Raw genomic sequence first — 19,227 nt, 5'->3', positions numbered from 1 at the left:
CCCTTAAATCAATGTAAGAATCTTACTAAATATAGAACAAAACCCTTGAATAAGTGAAGCCTGAATGTTTTTTTCAAGAGCTGCAAGACCGTATTTATATTTGAAAATGGAATGGAAATAGAATCTGAAAACATTTCTATCCTTGCTGTTTTCAAGCTTCCCGCCTTGAAAGTTACATTTCTTACATCTTTGAATTTGCAACAGTAGAAGCACCAATAGGCTCATGTGAGGCGGCAGATTTCTTATTTGTGCCGTAACCAGGGAGAGCAGGAATACAGCATGCAGTTCCATTATTTTTGTTATTATTGTTATTCAATAGTTATACTATATTGGTACCCAGAGGGTCCAATCAGGATCAAGGACCCATTGTGCATTAAAAAAAGTTTCAGGTATTACATCTACTTTTGAGTTCCACAGCCATTTTTCAGTTGGAAGTGGGATTTTTAAAATTCTTTTTTAATTTTCAAGTTAATTATCGCTCTAACAAAGTTCATATTCCAATGCACCAGTTTCAGCTCCCTGAAATACACCGATCTACCCAACTGACCTGAGTCTGGATACTAACGTAAGCAGGTACCGAATTTGCTGCAGTTAAACAGAAGTGTTTCTAATTCTGCTGTAGAATCCTTTGGCACAGCTTGTCATCAACAACAGAGATTCATGAAAACAGTCACAAAATTTCTGCAAGTGATAAAAAGCTTCTAGTCATAATGGAAGTCATTTAAAAAACCCATTTCCCACCTCTTGTTCTGCATTACCACCAGCACTGTTACAGAGCTGCTTGCCCTGAATTCCTCTCTCCCACCTCTCCCTCCCCCCCCACTTCATTTCAGCTTAGTGCTGGAAAAAGAGTGATATACCCAGGTACAATGGTTAATCATCCAATCATGAACATATACACAATCATACTTAGTTAAGCTGAAATTTTCTTAACCATAATTCATCCCTATGTGTAAAATATTGGAAGTAAGCAGACTAGAGATATAGAACTATACAGTACATATACTGGAAAAAATAGCATTTATATTACATGCATTTCAGTCATATAGGTCTTGAATCTGCTCCAATTGGGATCAATGGGAGTTTTACCTTTTACTTTAATGGGAGCAAGACTGTGTCTTCTTAATTGTTTATATTCTATGGCAAGCAATGCTGAAAGACATAGTAATAAGTCCTAACACCTTCAAACAGAAGCTTTACATGTTTTTAGAACAAAATTCAGTAAGCACGTTGGTAATGAATAACAACAACATTATGTCAAAGGTTTACAATAGTCTATGCTACCAGCAGTATGTATAGCTAGAGGAGGCTTTTAATTTACTGTTAACTTTTTCCAGAAAATGCAATTACATAACAAGTTTAACTGGGCCAGATCCCAAAGTCAGTGGAAAACAGAATTATGGAATTTTAAAAATTTAATGGAACTTTGAAGCAGAGTTCAAAAATAAAAATACAGTCCACATTTATTCAAGATGTACAGCCAAGCCACATGCAGCCCAGAACTATCATCTTGCAAACTGGACATATTTCTCAGTCAGCATCAGTATTGTTTTCTTTTACAACTTGCCTCCAAAGCACTTAAAAAGGAGGACCATCTTACTCAGATCTATTTCCAGTGAGTATCATAGACATATCTGCTGACTTTATTGTAATTATGTCAGATGCTACAGTAAGGTATTCTAAGAAAAAGTTGATGAAATACATGACCTTCCCTGTCCCCTTAGTTTGCCTTCCTTTTCTCCTCCTACAATTTTCTTTCTCCCCATCTCAGAGACAGAAGTTTCTTATCTGGTCTCATTGTTTTCTTGAATTTCTCTATCTGTTGTCTTTTGTCTTATATTGTAAGTTCTTTGGAGACACAGACCATCTTTTTGTTCTGTGTTTGTATAGCACCTAGGACAAAGGGGTCCCAGTCCTTGATAGGAGCTCCTAGGCACTATGGTAGTACAAATAATGAACACTACTTTTACTTTTTACTGCTATTGCAGAGCTAAAATGGCTGAGAGCTGGATTCTATTCTCTTGTGAATGACAATTTTTTTGTACTAAATTTCACTCTGTTATATTTGCTCTAATCCAATGAAGAAGTTGCACCTATATCACTGAGGACCTGAGAAAATAATACAACTTGACTTTTAAATCCTAGCCTGAGAAATAAGAGCTGGGTATTTAGGGGAAACCCACAAAATTTTAATGCTAATTTAATCATATTTGATCTGGGAGTCTGACACACACACAAGGAAACTCACAATTTTTCAGTCACTTTTCAGATTTGAGTTGCACTTAAAGAACACAAAATATAAAAAAGGGGGAAGAATGTAGAACAATCCTTCTCTTTCATTCGGTCTACTCTCCTGATCTCTTACCTTTTCTTCTCCCATTTCATTTTGTATAAAAATTAATACCCTCTTGAGCCTTCATAAATTTAAAAAGTATTGTTTTTATTTTATACCTTCCCATGGTCCTTATTGTCTCCTACACAGGAATAACCATGCTGGGAACAAGAAACCTGAGTTTCATCTCTATTTTGAGTTTTTTGAAACCTCCTAGAGTTATGGGGTTCACCCTTCTGTAGAAGACAGTAGTGGTTTCCCCTTAATTCACAGATTCTCCAATGTCTGTGCTCCTCTTAGAACTGGAGGAGGTAAATGGGATCTCTTTCCTGATCTTTCAGATGCTCTGCTTTTGGGAGATCCCCTAATTGCAGCAACTCTCCCACCCTCCACACACCAGATGTGCAAAGATAGCCTACAATATATAAAATCCTGAGCTTGCACATACTCGGGCTGTATTTATGCTGATTCCTTTGTGACCTGAGGATAGGATATCACAGCCTCCTCATAGAAACTCTTGGGGAGGATCCTCGATAAGAAAGCTGGGGATGCACATGCAGCCAAGGCTGAACTCCCTTCTAAGAATCATGGGCACACATGTGAAGGGGAGATTAATGTCTTCCCTTTTAAACACTCTAAAAATGAGGTAAAATTCTTCCTCTATCAATTTATAATTCTCCTTCAGTAAAATGCTGATTGTATTGACAGACACTAAAATCAATGTAGCAGCCTTTCCAAGTCAGGAGATCTGAGATAAAAAGCTGATTAGGTCAAAAGTGAAATTCAGCAGTCACTGCTCAGCCACATCTCTACAGATCTTGTGTTATCTACAATTTAAAACAGCATAGAATTAAGACAACAGGAATACCTGCAGACCAGGATTAAGGTGCATTGGCAGAATTGTGCAAAAGCGTTCAGAACATGTTTGTATTATACTTGGCTATAACCAGTGCAAGTTAGGCTTAAAAGTCACCATTTTAGTAATTTGTTACTGCAGTGTAGCACTCCCATTTGAAGGCACGTCTCCTGTTAATGACCAACAGGAGGGCATCTGCAGAATCAATATTGTATTGTTTACAAAAGACCATTCTTATTGCTGTGTTTTGCCTCAGTATGGCATGAAGAATATCGTCTAATACTCCTCACCTGGAAACTATTCCCCCTTATTAATCTCTTGCCCCTCCCCCAAAAAACACAAAAAAACAAAAACCCTGCTTATGTCATTTAACTGCCATCTTTTTAGCAGCAGAAGGAGCAGAGCAGACATGTTGAGAAGCACTTCCTTCCCAGTTCTCCCTTAATAAAGAGGAGAAGACACTGGGCCTCCATATGGAAATTTTTTAAAGGATTCAGGAGATTTAAAAGAGACAGCAAGAATCCTAATGCTCTCACAAAGATACAAGACACACAATGGGATTTTAAAATCTTGATAAACTAGACATGACTAGACAGTAGGGAAGAGGCACAAACATGTCTTGAGTTAAGTACAACTTTAAATTCAGTTCACTTTCAAAGTGTAGAAGGCAAGGGTGCCACTTCTAAAACTTCAGACTGAATCTACTGTTTGAGCTGTTTAATACAGTATTTTACAACAAGCTTAGCATTCTGATTCAGACACCAGACCATTATTTACTAAAGTAAGGGGATGTATTTGTGCTCCCAAGAGAAGAAAACTATCCTTCCAATAGCATCTCTGCAGTCCCGTATTTAAATAAATGACAACTTAAAAATAATTATTGACATTTTTCAAAACAAACAAATATATACTTATTAAATGTAGAGGGAATAAATTAAACAAGAGGCTTATATTTACAGAATCTAATATTTTTTTCTTACATTCTGTAAATGCAGGTATACATTTCTAATATTAAAATTACTGTTGGAACACAATACCTTTCAACACAACCACCCAATCTTTTATTGTTGAAAAATTGCCAAGTCACTGTATGAAGAGCAAAAAAGGAAAAGAATGGTACTACTTCTTGTGCAGTCACATGTTAAAATCCATGCCAAATAAAGAATATATTAACAGATGACAAAAATTGGGTTAGAAGATGCAGTTTAAACAAAGATTTTTCTTTAAAGTTTTCTAATTTTTCTAACAATGCTAGAAAATACATGCTCAAAGTGGATTTTAGAAAAACACCTATTTCAGCTTTGAAAAATTATTCTAATTGTGGCTAAACTAAGTTATAAATTAACAGTATTTACCTCAATATATTGAAAAGATTGCGTCAGTATCAAGAATTGGCTGTTCTTAACAGATGCAGTATTTCATTATTATATAGAAAGAATGCATCAAAAATAGATGGGGCAGGGTTTGGAGTCCATTTTCAAACACTTGATCACTTTAATGATGGGTTTCCAGTTCAAGAATTGTCCATTCCCCCTGAGGAGAAGAACAATCATCAGAGGAAAAGCTTGTCACTGTGATGCTTGCTGAAGAATCATCAAGTGGCGACATTAGTTCAGTCCATCTACTGAAAGTATCAATGTGTGATTTACCCTGAGGCTCTGAACCATCTCGTGCCAGAAATAGTGTCTGGTTGATAAGATATTGTGCTAAGTTAAGGTCTTCAGGAACAGAGTTTTTGAAATCTATGTTTAAGTCCTGCTCAGCTAACAATTGCCTGAGAAGAGTCCAGTCCTGTTCTGCAAATTGCTGATCTTCAAAATCCATATCTAGAATGTCCCTTTCTGATTCCATCCTCTGCTCAATAGCTTCTCCAACATCCATCTCATATATTGGAGAAAGGGTTTTTGAAGGTCGATGCTCATACATGCAGGTTTGTGCCAATGTGTCACAATCATCTATGTCTCCTGCAATAATTCATAATACTAAACAATGTAAAAATTGCACGTTTCCCACTCAGGGATTTGTAGAGCAAAATTTAATTCATTGCAGCAGAGACAATCCAACAAGTAAGAAAACATGTAAATGTATACAAAATTGACAAAATTCAGGCATTACTTTCTGTGTAAAAAACAAAGTCTGGTTTACAAATTAAGTTAAAGCAGCAATCACCACTGGTAATTAACAATAAACCTTCATAATTAGGAAATTTCTGATACAGAAAAGACAAGTTATTAAACAAACATTTAATACACATGGAATTTCTAATTCACTATAACAATTTAAAGTTGGAATAGGAGGTGGGTGGGAAGGAAGGAAAAATAAAGAATATATGATCACTGAATGGTGATGTAAGCTATGTCAACTCCAAAGAGAAGGGAAAACAAAATGGTTTTATTCACAGGCTTATTTCTATACTACACATATAAGGGCAGCTGCAGGCAAGGACAAGCAAACTTAAAAATAATACAACTTTTAAAGATCATCTTCTGTGGTTCTGCTGAATATGATTCTTGAATACACAACAGTTGTTATAGTCATACTATTGTGTATTTTATAACGGGATAATTTGAATTACTGGTTTAAAAGACAAAACAGATAAAACAACTAGACAATCATCTAACTAGGTGAATCAAAGCTAGAACTTTTTGTTGATCATTGCTAGTTCTAAATATGATATCTCTTTTAGGAAACTGGTTTTCATTGGTGAAATTTAGAACAACGGTTATAATCTTATTAACTGCAAATTTTAGGTCCAAACCTGCTCCCATTGAAGTCTATGGAAACATCCCACTGAAATCAGTGGGAGAAGTATCAGCATTCGTATCTCAGTGTAAAATATAATACATCAACAAATTGCAAAAGTAAACAGTTCAGTGCGCTTTAGTAAGGTTATTACTATAGTTATTGCACATCCCACTTAGATATATAAGTTTTAAAGGAGACAAAACATACAAAAGTTCCCACCAAAAGCTGATGCTACCAATGTTAAATTGGTCCAAAATAATTATCATGCAAGGAATTGTTCCTAATCTTTCCTTTGAGTACTGCATAAAATCTATCTGAATAGATCTGCCTAGTATAAATATTCAAGTTTTCCGTAGAACATTAAGTTATATAATTTGTATCCAAAATGGACAAGCATTCAATAAATAAATGCTTAAAAACATTTGTTTGTTGAAAAAATTGGAGCCAATTAAAAGTTCATGATTTGACTCCAAATATAAAATTTCCAATATTCTGCCTATTACCTTAATTTTCTGAGGGACTTAACATTTCTATTTCTGTACATTACCTGCAGGTAAATCAGTATTAGTGTACTCAGTAGGTGTTCGCTGATTCTCTTTCACTTGATTTTCTTGAGTCAGTAACTGATTCTTACAGGGTTTGACAGGTTTTGCAGAGCTGTTCTTTTGCATGTCACAATTAGTATCTCTTTGATGAAGGTCCAAATGACATGGTCTTTCTTGAGACTTCATGTCATTGTCTGAAAGTTTATTGCACTGCTGAAGTTCACTGATTTCTTCATTCTTACTATTTACCTTTTTCTCTTCTATTAAACACTGAGTATCTGGTAATGAGAGTACTTTCTCTGGGCAATTTTTTTCTGTCATTGAAGTACCCTGATTATCTTTTTCTTTGATTTCTGTGCCAAAAGGAGCTACAAAAAAGCACTCACTTCTGTCCTTTTCTTGATGTTTGAACTCCAGGAATCCATCTTCAGTTTCCAGTAAACACTTTGAATAATAAGTCTTTCCATGAGATACATTATCAAAAACATCAGAAGGAATAGGGAAATCTGTGGAAAGCTGATGGGGCCCATGAGCCTCTCCATCATCAGATCCCAACTCTTCACATTCATCTACTGAAAGTAAAACAGATCTCTTAAAATTTTTAGTTTTAGAAAACTCTTGACTTTCAATATCATTCTCTGTTGCATCTTCAAAAGCTAAATTAACAATTCCTTGGAATGGCTGAGTAGGAGGGTCTGATGGAGGAAAGCTTTCTGCTACATTTTCTGCTTCAGATCTTTCATCTTCTGTTTCATCTGCAGAAGAGGAAACTTGGTCAGCTTCCTGAGTAAATTGTGGATTTCCAAAAGTAGTGTTTTGACTTTCCCTAGCATTGCCCCTTAATACACTTTGATGTGACCACACTTCAGGTCTTTTTCTTGGTATCTCATCATCGCTTGTTGAATTAACACGGAAAAGATCGGAACCCTCTTTTTTCATTTTCACTTCTATTCTTAAACTACTGTCATAGATTTTTAATTCTTCAGGTGTACTTGTGTCACTGCTGCTTCTGCCAAGAAAATCATGGCACAACATAGTGCTACATTTAGAAATCCCTCTCTCATTTGAGCCTTCATCATCCTGAGAGCCTCCCGCGTCATAGTCTTCTGATCTTGGTTTAATATCATCAGAAGATGTTGTTGCACTGCCAGTATCTGATTCAGGACTCTCTTTTGGATCCAATTCACCTGTATTCAAATTCCAATGATCGACAAAAGGAATTTCTAAATTTTCATGGCTTTCTGGTGTTTCTGTAGTATCCGTATCTTTAGGTGAACATTTTTCTTTAACTTGTCCCGTGAAATATTTTGAAGTAGAATCTGAGTCTATTGTAGCAGACCTGTATTCGGTCAAGACTGATTTATCAGGCGATTGATCAGCACTTGCACATCCCTTTACATGAGTCTTAGAGGATTTTCTTTCATCTTGTTCTGAATTAGAGGCATTTGTTACCTTAGAAAAGCTGGGTAAGTGATCTTCTCTGTAATTAATGCCCATTTCAGTGCTCCAGGTATCATTTTGTTCTGCATAGTCTTCTACTGCTTGTATTAAATGTACTTTGCTGTTTCCTGAATAGTCCAAATATTTTTTAGCTGAATCACAGACAATTGTGCACTTTTTTGATCTTTCTTCTGTAGCTGAAGTAGGGGGGCTTTGGTCTGTATTCTCACAAATGATTGAGTATGAATTACTATTAAGCTCTGCACAGCAATGAAATTCAGTTGTGTTACCATCATCTTTGTTTTTCTCTACTGGATACTTAATTTCAATTTCATCTCCACAAGCTGGTTTTGGTTCCATTTTATTTTGCATTGGAGTATTCAGCTTAGGAACAGGTTTGTTTTCTACTTTGTATTCCCCATTTTCAAGAGGATCCAATAATTTTCTTGGATCAGGTTGCCATGATGCCATGAGTTGGTCTTCTCTATTACATTCTATCATAGATTGTTTACACTTACTTTGTCTTGCAGAACTACATTTGTTGTCGTCATGTGACTGAATTGCAAAAGCAGCAGCATGTTGTTCAAATTTCTGTCCTGAACTTTTGTGTTCAGGACTATGCACATTCTTTTGGACAACAGGAGATTCACTTATTGAATGTCTTTGTGTTGAAGACTGTGTTTTTAATGTAGGCTGCCCAGCAACTATTTTCTGTTTTGGGTCTTTACTGTTTATAGTCTCACCTTTCTTTGAATGGATCTGATTTTTGGGTACTATTATTTTTGCAGTGGCTTTAACTGCTGATGTTTGTGATGGTTTAATGCTCTTTTTATTTGATGAAGGTTTTTTTTCTGAAAGTATTGTCTGAGTCAAAGTTTTTGTCATGTTTTTTTCTTCAATTTGTTTCAGAGACATTCCAGATTTTAATGAATTTTGTGAATCTCCTTTTGCATCTAACAAAAAAGTAAAAAATACATTCTAGTCAGAGAACTATGTTACTGATTAGTTAGACATATATAATTCAAGAATAGATTATTAAATATTTTAGACAATCAAGTGATTTTAAAATGTAATTAAATTATCTTAAATACAAACATTTAAAAAATGTCCTTGCATTAATATAGGACCTTTGAATCCAAAGCACTTTACAAATTGTAAACATAGGAATCACTTTATCTACTACTGTAGCCATTAATAAAGTGGAAAGCAGCAGCTAGCCAATAGTGCAAAAAATTACTGCTCAGTTATTTAACACAGGAAGTGATGAGTACTATATCCAATTTAAATTTCATAGGAAATTTAAGTAAGCAGAAGGTAATTATTCTAGTCATAATATGGTCAGAATACCAGTATTAATACCACTATTCTTTCAGAAAGTGTTGTGAGATCTTTAATGACCATAAATGGACAGAATCTATGTTTTACGTACTATCTGAATGTGAATTCAAGTAGCACTCAGGTTCTAGTTTAATCAATAAGGAAATGCAGTTTTAAAGCTACAAATACTCCACCCTTCACTTCCATCTTGTGCATTGGCACAGCCAGATCTCTACATGGTGAAGGTTTTATTACATATTGTTACTTGCTATAAGAACAGCTATATTGTACTATGCTTTTTGCTAGTTATAAAATAGGTTGCCAAGATGTTAAAATGTTGATTTTTAAAAGACAGAGCATATTGTCTCCATGCCCTAAACACATTTCTCCTTGCCTTACTATACTTTTTTCATGTCTGTGAATATACAGTATTTCTATACTGATGCTTAATAATGGAGAAGAGTGTCAATTTTCTAAAGAAAGGTAAGTTAGATTTTACTTAATACTCTGAGGACTCTGGACTTTCACTTAATATATGCTTATTTTACATCAACATCCTCAAGAGTAATGAGTAAAAGTCTACTTACCTTTTCTCCAATGGCAATCCTGTGCTCCTGCACTGATGATTAGCGCTACTGACATCTAGAGTTCAGTGCATCCTAGAATACACTGGCTTGTGTGACAAGTCAATAACTTTGGGACAGTGACTATGAGACCAATTAAAAATAATGTTGGCAGGTGGCTAAAGAGCTCTCTCTGTTAATTTTAATATCACAGGCCTTTATGATAGTGTTTTTTTGTTCATTTCTAACACTTGCTCCCTGCATATTTGGGTGACTATGAAATTTCAATCATCTGCAGTTCTGATTTTCTACTTCCTTTTCCTTATAATCACTAACTCTCTCTGGTCTTACAATCAAACTGAAATGATTATATTTTGGACTCTCAGTTCTTATTTACGTGCTTAAGAGATTATTACAAAAGGAAAAGATCATTCTGAAATTTTACTCCATGTGGTACAGCATGTATGAAAAACAATATTAATCAATGATGGACACTGGCAGATACCAGTGTTAAATATAAAAAATGTATTATGTAGACAAAAAGACAAATATCTTCCATCCAATCTGCAGAATGAATCACTAACATGTATTGTGAACTTTATTTCAGACACAGAATTTCTATTGAACTTAATGGAAGTTCTAGGTGCAGAATACTTAAGATACCAACGCAAGACAAAAGATCCACACACCATAATAGGGAAAAAGTTTCTCCCTGATGGCTGGCCAGATTTTAAAAAATAAATATACACCAGTCTCATAAGAATTAGAGAAGCAGAAAAATACATCTGAGATCTGTTGGCAAAAATGAAATACGGCAAATACACCAAGATCATCAGGATTTTTCTGTTGTTCAGTGAATTATTTATCTGTGTTACAATATAGCAAAATTATTCAAATAGTAAAGTATAATTTAGTTTAATGCCATTTGGTTCTACCTTGGTTTTTAGCAACATGAGCTGGTGCATTCTTTGTCTTCTGCTGAGCTATAGAATTGCCACTAACATTTCCTTTTTTCTTTAAAACAGCTTGAGGACTTTGTTCATTGTATCCTTTTCCAGAGGGTTTCTTTGTCACACTATGAGAGAAAATGATACTGCTTGTATTACTTGAAAATTAAAGGTCTAAAAATGAGCAATTTAAAACAGTCAGTAGTACTCTATAGATTTTAACATGGAAAATGTTGCATAAAAAAGCCTCTGCCTGAGCTCACTAGATTTATATACATTAATTTTCTAAAGCTACACCAAACTGTAAGGTCTAAGGTTTTAAACTGCAACTTATTGTGATTCATGTCAACCTTTGTAATCTGTGTAACTCTCAAACTTAACGTAAACTGCAACTTTGTAATCTTTGTAACATGCAGCCACCTTGCTTGTAACTTTCCCTAAGATGCATTCTCCCCTGAGTGAATGGAGAGAGTGAGTGTGTTTGAAGAAGGCTTGGAACAATGGACCACATGGCAAAGAGTCATCACAGTCTGGGCATGCTGCTTGCTGGATAAAGGGAAGTCTGGGCATGCTCCCTGATGACAAGGTGAATGAGTCACAGGAGCCATTCAGACACTATATAAAGAGAAGGAGCACATGTGAGACTCTCTCTTTTTCCTTCCACTGATCCTGAGAAGCTCCCCTCCAGTGTCTTTCCTCCTGACCAGCTTCCCCAGCCACGATGAGCAGACAGACCCCTCCAGGATCCACATGCCTTGGCTCCTTCTGCAACCCATATGTCTGTATAAGTGTGTGTTTGCTTGAGGGCAGGAATGAATGGGTGTGAATGAGTTAAGGGGTGTGTGTTTGCTTGCTTGTCTGTGTGAGAGAGAGTTCTATCTTCTTTAGCTTAAACCTTTAGTAGCTGCTTTCTCCTCTTTAGTTCTACTTAGTGGAAATAAACCCATACTAGTGTAACCCTGGGTGGTCTCCAGTGAGAACATATTATTGGGGTAACAGAAAGCACAATATATGCCATGTAAAATGACTTTTCTCTTTCTGAAAATAAACAAATATATTTAGGGGCCTGTTTCTTAAAAGTACTAATCTTCGCATCTTCTATAGATTTTTTCAGCTACATCTAAGCTATTACAGAGGTTATAGAAAGTTCTCAGCATTTTGCGGGATTCAGTCACATAATTGTTCATATCTGCAGAGTTATGGGAACAATGCTAGCATAACAAATAAACAAAGCAGCCCAAATCTATAGGCAAAAACAATTATATCTTTACAAAAATATTGTCCATAATTATTTCTGCTTTCTTACTACCAATATGAAATACTGTTCTGAAAAATCCTTAGGTTAAAAATCCTAAAAAAATGTTGATTAAATGAAAATTAGAATTAGAAAACCCAATATATAAGTAATACTTTGATATCCAACAAACCTATTTGTTGTAACAGTCTCAAGTTCATTAGCTTTTTTGTTGGTGGTTCCATTGGTTATCTTCAAAGCAGACTTTGTTTTCACTGCTATAAGCAAAATTAAAGATTTAGTTATAGTATAAAATGTATGATATACAAATATCTAAAAAAAATCACCCCAACAACCCAAGGTATAATGGTCAGTTACTGAAAACAGCATAGATGTTTTTTAGTGTTGTCTTTAATATGCATGTATTTTTTTCAAGCACACAAAATTTCAGTTAGAGCCATTAGTGCAAGGGTATGTTAGCATTTCTTTTTATAACTAATATTGATTTAAAAATAAGCTTGTGTTAGAACAGAACTTTTGGAACACTCCAGGCTGTTTTCCAGCATATGACCTGTCTGTAGCAAGTCAGAAGGTGATCTCTTATTACCAGTATGGTTTTTTCCTTCATCTACTGGTTTATCCTCTTTGGGTTCATCCAGTTGTTCACTGGAATTCTGTAAATCTGTACTTGAGTTTGCTGACTTGTTGAAAGTTCCCATCCCTGTTACCAGAGAGGGTGATTCCTTCCCTGTGGTTTTTTTCAATGGCTTTGTTTTGATTTGAATACTTGCACTTCCAGTTAGTACTTTAGGTCTGGCACCTGAACTTTTTCCTTCCTGATTTTTCACTCCTTTACCACTTCCTGAATTTTTTTGCCCACTTGCAGATGATGATCTTTCTGAATCTTGTTTGGTAATCACACTTTCAGCCTTAGCATTTCCATTACTTTCTATTTTTGGCTTTATGACAGCTCTAGCCTTTGGTGAAGGAACTTTTTCCCCAGTTTTTGAATCCTTTGTAATCTTGGAAACTGTTTTCTTACTATCTTTTCCCTTCAATTCATCATATTTTGAAGTCTTATTAGTGGTGTTTCTGTTGGTACTTGATGTATGTCCAGATGCTCCTAATCCATCAGATTTCATTTTATCCTGGTTAGTGAAGGAATTGCCCCAATAATCTCCTTTGCCTTTTACTTTCCAGGAAGTGTGCCTTATATCAATAGAATTGGTAATGCATCTGTTTAGCTGGAAAGAAGAGAAGACACTTAGCAACACAATAAAGCATACAAAATCTTTAAGTCTTGAAACATTGGTACTCGGGGAATTTAGCATGAATCTAGCACTAAAACAGAGTTCGAGAGGAAGAAATAATAATAATTTTCCAAGTCTTCCATCTCAAATTGCTGCCTTTCAAGCACTCTTAAGTACTAAATCCAGTTCCCTTTATGTTCCCATCATATTTGGACTTTCACTGGGAATTCAGTATATGAGTCCCTATGAAGACTGCCATTATTTTTAAATACATACAACATAGGAAGCTTTCAACCATTATATTACAGTATAGCCGTAGTGTCCAACCAGTTCTAAAGTGTCCAACCACTATCATGGCTACTGCTATAGTGAACTAGCCACATATGGCTAGTGGCCAGCATGTTGGACACAATGGCAGTATATCTTCCAAATAAGGGTTCAGAATTCCCAACTAAAGGTATTTTTTTAGCATTAAGATTTAAGCCTATAACAAAGTAATCTAAGTAGTAACAAAGTGAATGATAATTTATATTCTTGGACATTAATCCTTATAACAATACCTTTTCCGTAAAACAGCAATGTCACTTTGGGCGTGAGTCTCAAATACACAGATTGTTGATGGCTTTCACAGCAAGCAGATTAATGGGGAGCATAACAGACTGAGTTAAGTGGTGGCTTGAGCTAGTGGAATAGCTCCATTAACTCAGTTGCAGACCACTTGTTTTCCAAACCTGAGATCACCGCTTTACTATTATATACCAACAGGAAAGTGTGCAATAACTTCTCAACACAAATTCCTGCCTCTGCTTGGCCCCAACTATTTGTGAAAGCACGGACTCTTGCTAACTCACATCAAAATCTGAAATGCTATAATACAAGACAGATTAAGGATAAAATACTGGATCAACTAGATTTACAAGGAAAATGTGATTGCTGAAGATTAACTACCAGTCGTTACTGTAAACAGATCATAAACATTACATTATTTTGAAAATATAAACCGTAAAAAGGAGCAGTTGTGTTTACAGGATTTTACTGTGTTTTTTTAAATTCTAAGAGTCTAAGTATTTACCTGAGAACTAGTGAATACAGGTTTTTTGCCAAGTCTTCGTTCATCTCCTTTGTCAAAAGCAGCTGTATTAGGGGAAAAAGGATCTCTATTACCAGTGGGAAGGCAGTGTAAGAGAAACAGAAAAAAAAGTAAACTTTTTTTCTTGGAACTATCTTTTTGAGCCAGAGAAGAATGCTAGTGGTTCTAAATCTTGTCAGGGGAGATTTATTTTGGCAAAATGGAAAACATTAAGTAGCAAATGGGGGTCTGGAATGCAAGATTCAGAGTTAGGAGAGCCAATATCTATAATGAATTCAGAAACAGATTCTTTGTGTGACCTTGAGCAAGTTACTCAATCTCTCTGTTTCCCCATCAACAAAAATAATAATATTTCCATTCTTCTGATGTACATAGCTCACTAAGGTATATCTATGCAACAACATTATTTTGAAATAACTGCATCTACCCAGCAGGCAGTTATTTTGAAATAAAGTTGAATTATTGTCCAGCTGGAAGACTTGTTACTCTGACTCTTGTAATCCTCATTGTATGAGGAGTAAGAGAAGTCGGAGGAAGAGTGTTCTATTTCAAAATAACTGCTGTGTAGATGCTCCCAATTAAGAAATAAGCTATTTTGAAATAAGCTACGCAATTGACATAGCTCAGTTTGTGTAGTTTATTTTGAGTTAAGCCCTGCTGTGTAGACACACACTAAAAGTTCAGGGTATACTTTGAGATCCTCGGTGTACAAGAATGTGCAAAAACAACCAGTCTCAATTAGTTCTAATCACAAGTGGATACCCTGTTGGAACGGCTAGGGCAGGCCAGATTTTTGTCCACCTTAGATCTCACTAAAGGATATTGGCAAATCCCACTCACTCCGGCATCCCGCGAGAAAACAGCTTTTTCGACGCCTTTTGGCCTCTTTCAGTTTGTCATGATGCCATTCGGATTACACGGAGCCGCAGCCACTTTTCAAAGATTAATGGACAAAGTACTGCGGAATCACCAGAAGTATGCGGCGGCGTATATTGATGATATTATCATCTATAGTCATTCGTGGGCCGATCACTTGCGTCAGGTGGGAGCGGTATTAGGGGAGCTAGGAAAAGCAGGGCTGACGGCCAACCCAGGTAAGTGCTGCATTGGGCAACACGAGGAAACCTACCTCGGATACACAGTTGGGGGGGGGGGGGAAAGTGAAGCCGCTAGTTGGAAAGGTACAGGCGCTACAAGAATACAAAGCCCCTTCCACTAAGAAGCAAGTCCGTCAATTTCTAGGGCTAGCTAGCTATTATAGGAGATTCGTCCCCCATTTCGCAATGATAGCAGCCCCACTAACAGAGCTGACAAGAAATAACCAACCACGGAAGGTCAGTTGGTCCGAATCCTGCGAACGAGCGTTTCAGACACTGAAACTCCGACTGTCCCAGCCTCCGGTATTGGCGCAGTCCGACTTCTCCAAACCTTTTATTTTACAGACTGATGCCTCAGAGGTGGGTCTGGGTGCAGTGCTGTCGAGCACCCCATACTTTATTTAAGTCGCAAGCTGTTTCCTAGAGAACGCCATTATGTGACAATCGAGAAGGAAGCTCTAGCAGTAAGATGGGCGGTCGATGCGCTCCGGTATTACCTCCAGGGAGCTCCCTTCCTCCTAGTCACGGACCACGCTCCCTTAAGATGGTTGAACTCAATGAAGGAAATGAACCCCCGAATAATGCGGTGGTACTTGGCCCTGCAGCCTTATGAGTTCGAGGTAGCCCACCGACCAGGAAGGAAACATAACGCAGACTTCTTCTCCAGAACGATGGAAGGAGAAGGAGAGGAAAACCTAAACTGAGACTTAGAGGGGAACGTGTGTGACGGGCCGGCCCCGTCACTAGCACCGGCAGCTCGCACTGCGAGCAGAGAGCCGGAGGAGCGCCGGCTGTATTGCCACGTATGCGCAGCAAGCCGGTGTCCGCTTTTAAATGCGGCGCCAGCACACCTGGGGGGGGGGGGGGGGGGGGGGGACTGACCCGCGGGTGGAAGACAGCCGCCGCCGGCGGAAGACCGGGGCAGGAGACGCCGAGGAGGGGGCACGGAGGCCTCGGGAGCGGCCGACGAACTGCGCCAGGGGTGTCCGCGGCAGACGGACTCAGGAGCGTCCCAACGACCTTCCGAGGCTCGGAGGAGCGAACCGAGGGCCACTGGGGAGAACTTGCACCTGAGCTGGCCCGACCCCAACCGCCGAGGAGCCAACAGGTGATGTGGGACCCCAGGGTGGGGAGCCCGCCTGAGGTGGGTCCACCGGACCAGGGGGAGCTGGACTTGGTGGACCGCGGGGACTGGGAATTTGGAGGGCCCCAGGGTCTAAGTAGGAGGGTTCCAGCCAGAACGGGGTGACCCTGGCATAAGGGAACCCTACTACGCCCTATTGGCCGAGAGTAAAGGGGAAAGGGGTAGCGGGGAGCCCCTCCGTGGAGTGAACGCGGGCAAGCCCTACCCCACAAACCTTTCGGGACTAGGGAGGGGGTGGATGTCCTCCCCCCTCCTTTACAGACAGTCTCTGTGCTGTTGAGGATGAAAGTCCCCAAGAAGGAGAACATCCAACTGGAGTGGAGAGAAACAATCCTATAGTTGGGGCCCTCGTTCAGAGGGGTAGCCGAGTTAAGTCTGTAATTGGAAAAAAACTTAAAAAACAACAAATAGTTTTTCTTCAGAACACCCTGAAGTGAGTTATACCCACAAAAGCGCATGATACCATCTACACATTTTGTTAGTCTTTAAGGTTCTGCTAGACTATTAGTAGTTTTTTAAGTTCTTCCAAATGACATCATGGTATTCTCTTGCACTGAGGATACCTCTTGGGGAGAAGGGTGACATATAGGGACTGAGGTAACAGTGAGGAATCCTAGTTATTAGGAAGAGACAGGTAATAGTAATACAGGATTTGATCATTAGAATATAAATAGCTGGGTTAGTGATGACCAGAAGAACTACTGATGAACTGCTTAGCAAGTATGAAAAAGGAAGTTACTCACCTTGTGCAGTAATGACGGTTCTTTGAGGTGTGTCCCCCCGTAGGTGCTCTATTGTAGGTGTCGGGCTTGTTCCGGTGCCGCAGGTCAGAGATTCGACAGCCATAGTTCGGCCGGACTGCGCATGCGAGGCGGGCATCGTGTGCCTTTCGCACAGCTTCTGAGTGTGCATGTGGTCTGGCTCCCGACAGTTCCTCCTAATCAGACCACATCTGAACGACAGAAAGAGACTCTGAAGCGGGGAGGAGGGCAGGTCGTGGAGTACTCACAGGGACACACACCTCGAAGAACCATCATTACTGCACAAGGTGAGTAACTTCCTTTTCTTCTTCTTCAGTAGTGTCCCCATGGGTGCTCCACTGTAGGTGACTACAGAGCAGTAGCCTGGTATATGGAGGTGGGAATCGGAATTATGAGTCATGCACAAGAGCGTCAATGGCATAATGCTTTGTGAATGTAATGTCCAAGGACCAAGCTGCTGTGCGGCAGATATCTTGCAAGGGAACTCCTTTGAGGAAGGCCATTGACGTCACCATTGCTCTGGTAGAGTAAGCCTTCATTGTGTTTGGAAGGGGCCTATTACTCAAAGAGTTGCAATGCGAGATCAGCTGGGAAATACATTGTGCCGTTAAAGGTTGGCCCTTAGATTGTTCAGCCGTGCAGAGTAGTAAGTGTTGAGATTCCCGAAACGGACATATTCTCTCCAAGTGGAAGGCCAGAGCTCTAGTACGACCAAGATATACAGCTGGGTTTCATGGTTAGAGGAGTGCAGCTTGGGGTAAAATGCTGGGGAGAATTATGGGTTCTTTGATGTGAAACTCTGAGTTCACTTTCAGTAAGAAGTTTGGGTCGGGGGGTAGTATGACCCCATGATTGGTAAACAGGGTGTATGGTGATGTGTCCGAAAGAGCCGCCAACTCACCTACCCGGCGTGCAGATGTAATCGCTAATAAAAAGACAAGCTTCGTCGTGAGTGTTGCCAAGTCACCGGTGGCTAGAGGCTCAAATGGGGGATATGTCAGAGTGTCCAGAACCAGCTCTAGGTCTCATAAAACCGGGGGTTTTCTCTGTGGAGAGTATAGACTGGAGATACTTTTTAGGAATCGTTTGGTCATGGGATGGGTGAATATTGAGTAACCTTTTACCGGTTGTCTAAAGGCAGAAATCGCCGTGAGATGAACTCTGATGGATGGTAACGCCGAGCCCTAGTGTTGGAGGTGCAGCAGGTATTTGAGGATACGATGGATAGGAACAGAGAATGAGTCGAGATTATTAGCAGTGCACCAGGTGTGGAAACGATGCCATATATGCAGGTAAGTAGTTTGTGTGGAGTCCCATCTACTGTGCATTAGCACGTGTTTTACCTCCTGGGAACAGTCAACTTCCTCCTGTTGGAACCAGCTAAGAGCTACGCTGTGAGATATAGTCGATCGATTTGAGGATGCTTTATGGTCAGCCCTCGCTGTATCAGAAGGTTGGGTTATTCTGGCAGATTGTATGGAGGGCATACGGACATTTGGAAGAGAAGTAGGAGCCATGTCTGTCTGGGCCAAAACGGGACTATGAGTAGGACTGTGGCTCCGTCCATTGAGATTTTCTCCAGTGCTTTCAGGAGAAGAGGAATTGCTGGAAAAGCGTAGAGTAGATGGTGGCTCCAGTCCAGTAGGAATGCATCCTCTGGGACCTCGGTCCAACACCCACTCTGGAGCAGTACTCAAGACACTTCACATTGTGATGTGTTACAAATAGGTCTATAATGGGGTACCCCCATCGTTGGAAAAGATGCTGTGTTATGTCGTGGTTGAGTTCCCACTTGTGCTAAAGAAAGAAATGACTGCTAAGCGTGTCGGCAATGGTATTGTCCTTTCCTGGGAGGTATGTAGCGACCATAGTGACATCGTGGTGAATGCACAAGTTCCATAATCGC

At 38.9% G+C, this 19,227-nt stretch overlaps 1 protein-coding gene across 2 annotated transcripts in view; it reads right to left on the bottom strand.

The window, feature by feature from the left end:
* LOC102445788 (BTB/POZ domain-containing protein 8) overlaps window positions 1-19,227 on the bottom strand; it is a 104,988-nt gene that overhangs the window by 20,853 nt on the left and 64,908 nt on the right. Inside the window, exons 13-18 of one of the 2 annotated variants that reach the window (XM_089780534.1) lie at window positions 14,302-14,363; window positions 12,587-13,223; window positions 12,173-12,257; window positions 10,734-10,873; window positions 6,481-8,871; window positions 1,090-1,152 (exon numbers count right to left, since the gene is read on the bottom strand). In XM_089780534.1, the coding sequence (XP_089636660.1) occupies window positions 1,090-1,152; window positions 6,481-8,871; window positions 10,734-10,873; window positions 12,173-12,257; window positions 12,587-13,223; window positions 14,302-14,363 (3,378 nt within the window). Of the gene's footprint in view, window positions 1-1,089; window positions 1,153-4,651; window positions 5,153-6,480; window positions 8,872-10,733; window positions 10,874-12,172; window positions 12,258-12,586; window positions 13,224-14,301; window positions 14,364-19,227 lie in introns of those variants that run through there. The other variant, XM_075936526.2, reaches the window with a different exon arrangement.

Source organism: Pelodiscus sinensis, chromosome 9, assembly GCF_052426305.1.
Source record: "Pelodiscus sinensis isolate ZL-2025 chromosome 9, ASM5242630v1, whole genome shotgun sequence".
NCBI classification, from domain to species: domain Eukaryota; kingdom Metazoa; phylum Chordata; order Testudines; family Trionychidae; genus Pelodiscus; species Pelodiscus sinensis.
Note: the sequence above shows the minus strand (reverse complement) of the source record. Positions and strands in the feature narration are given on the sequence as shown.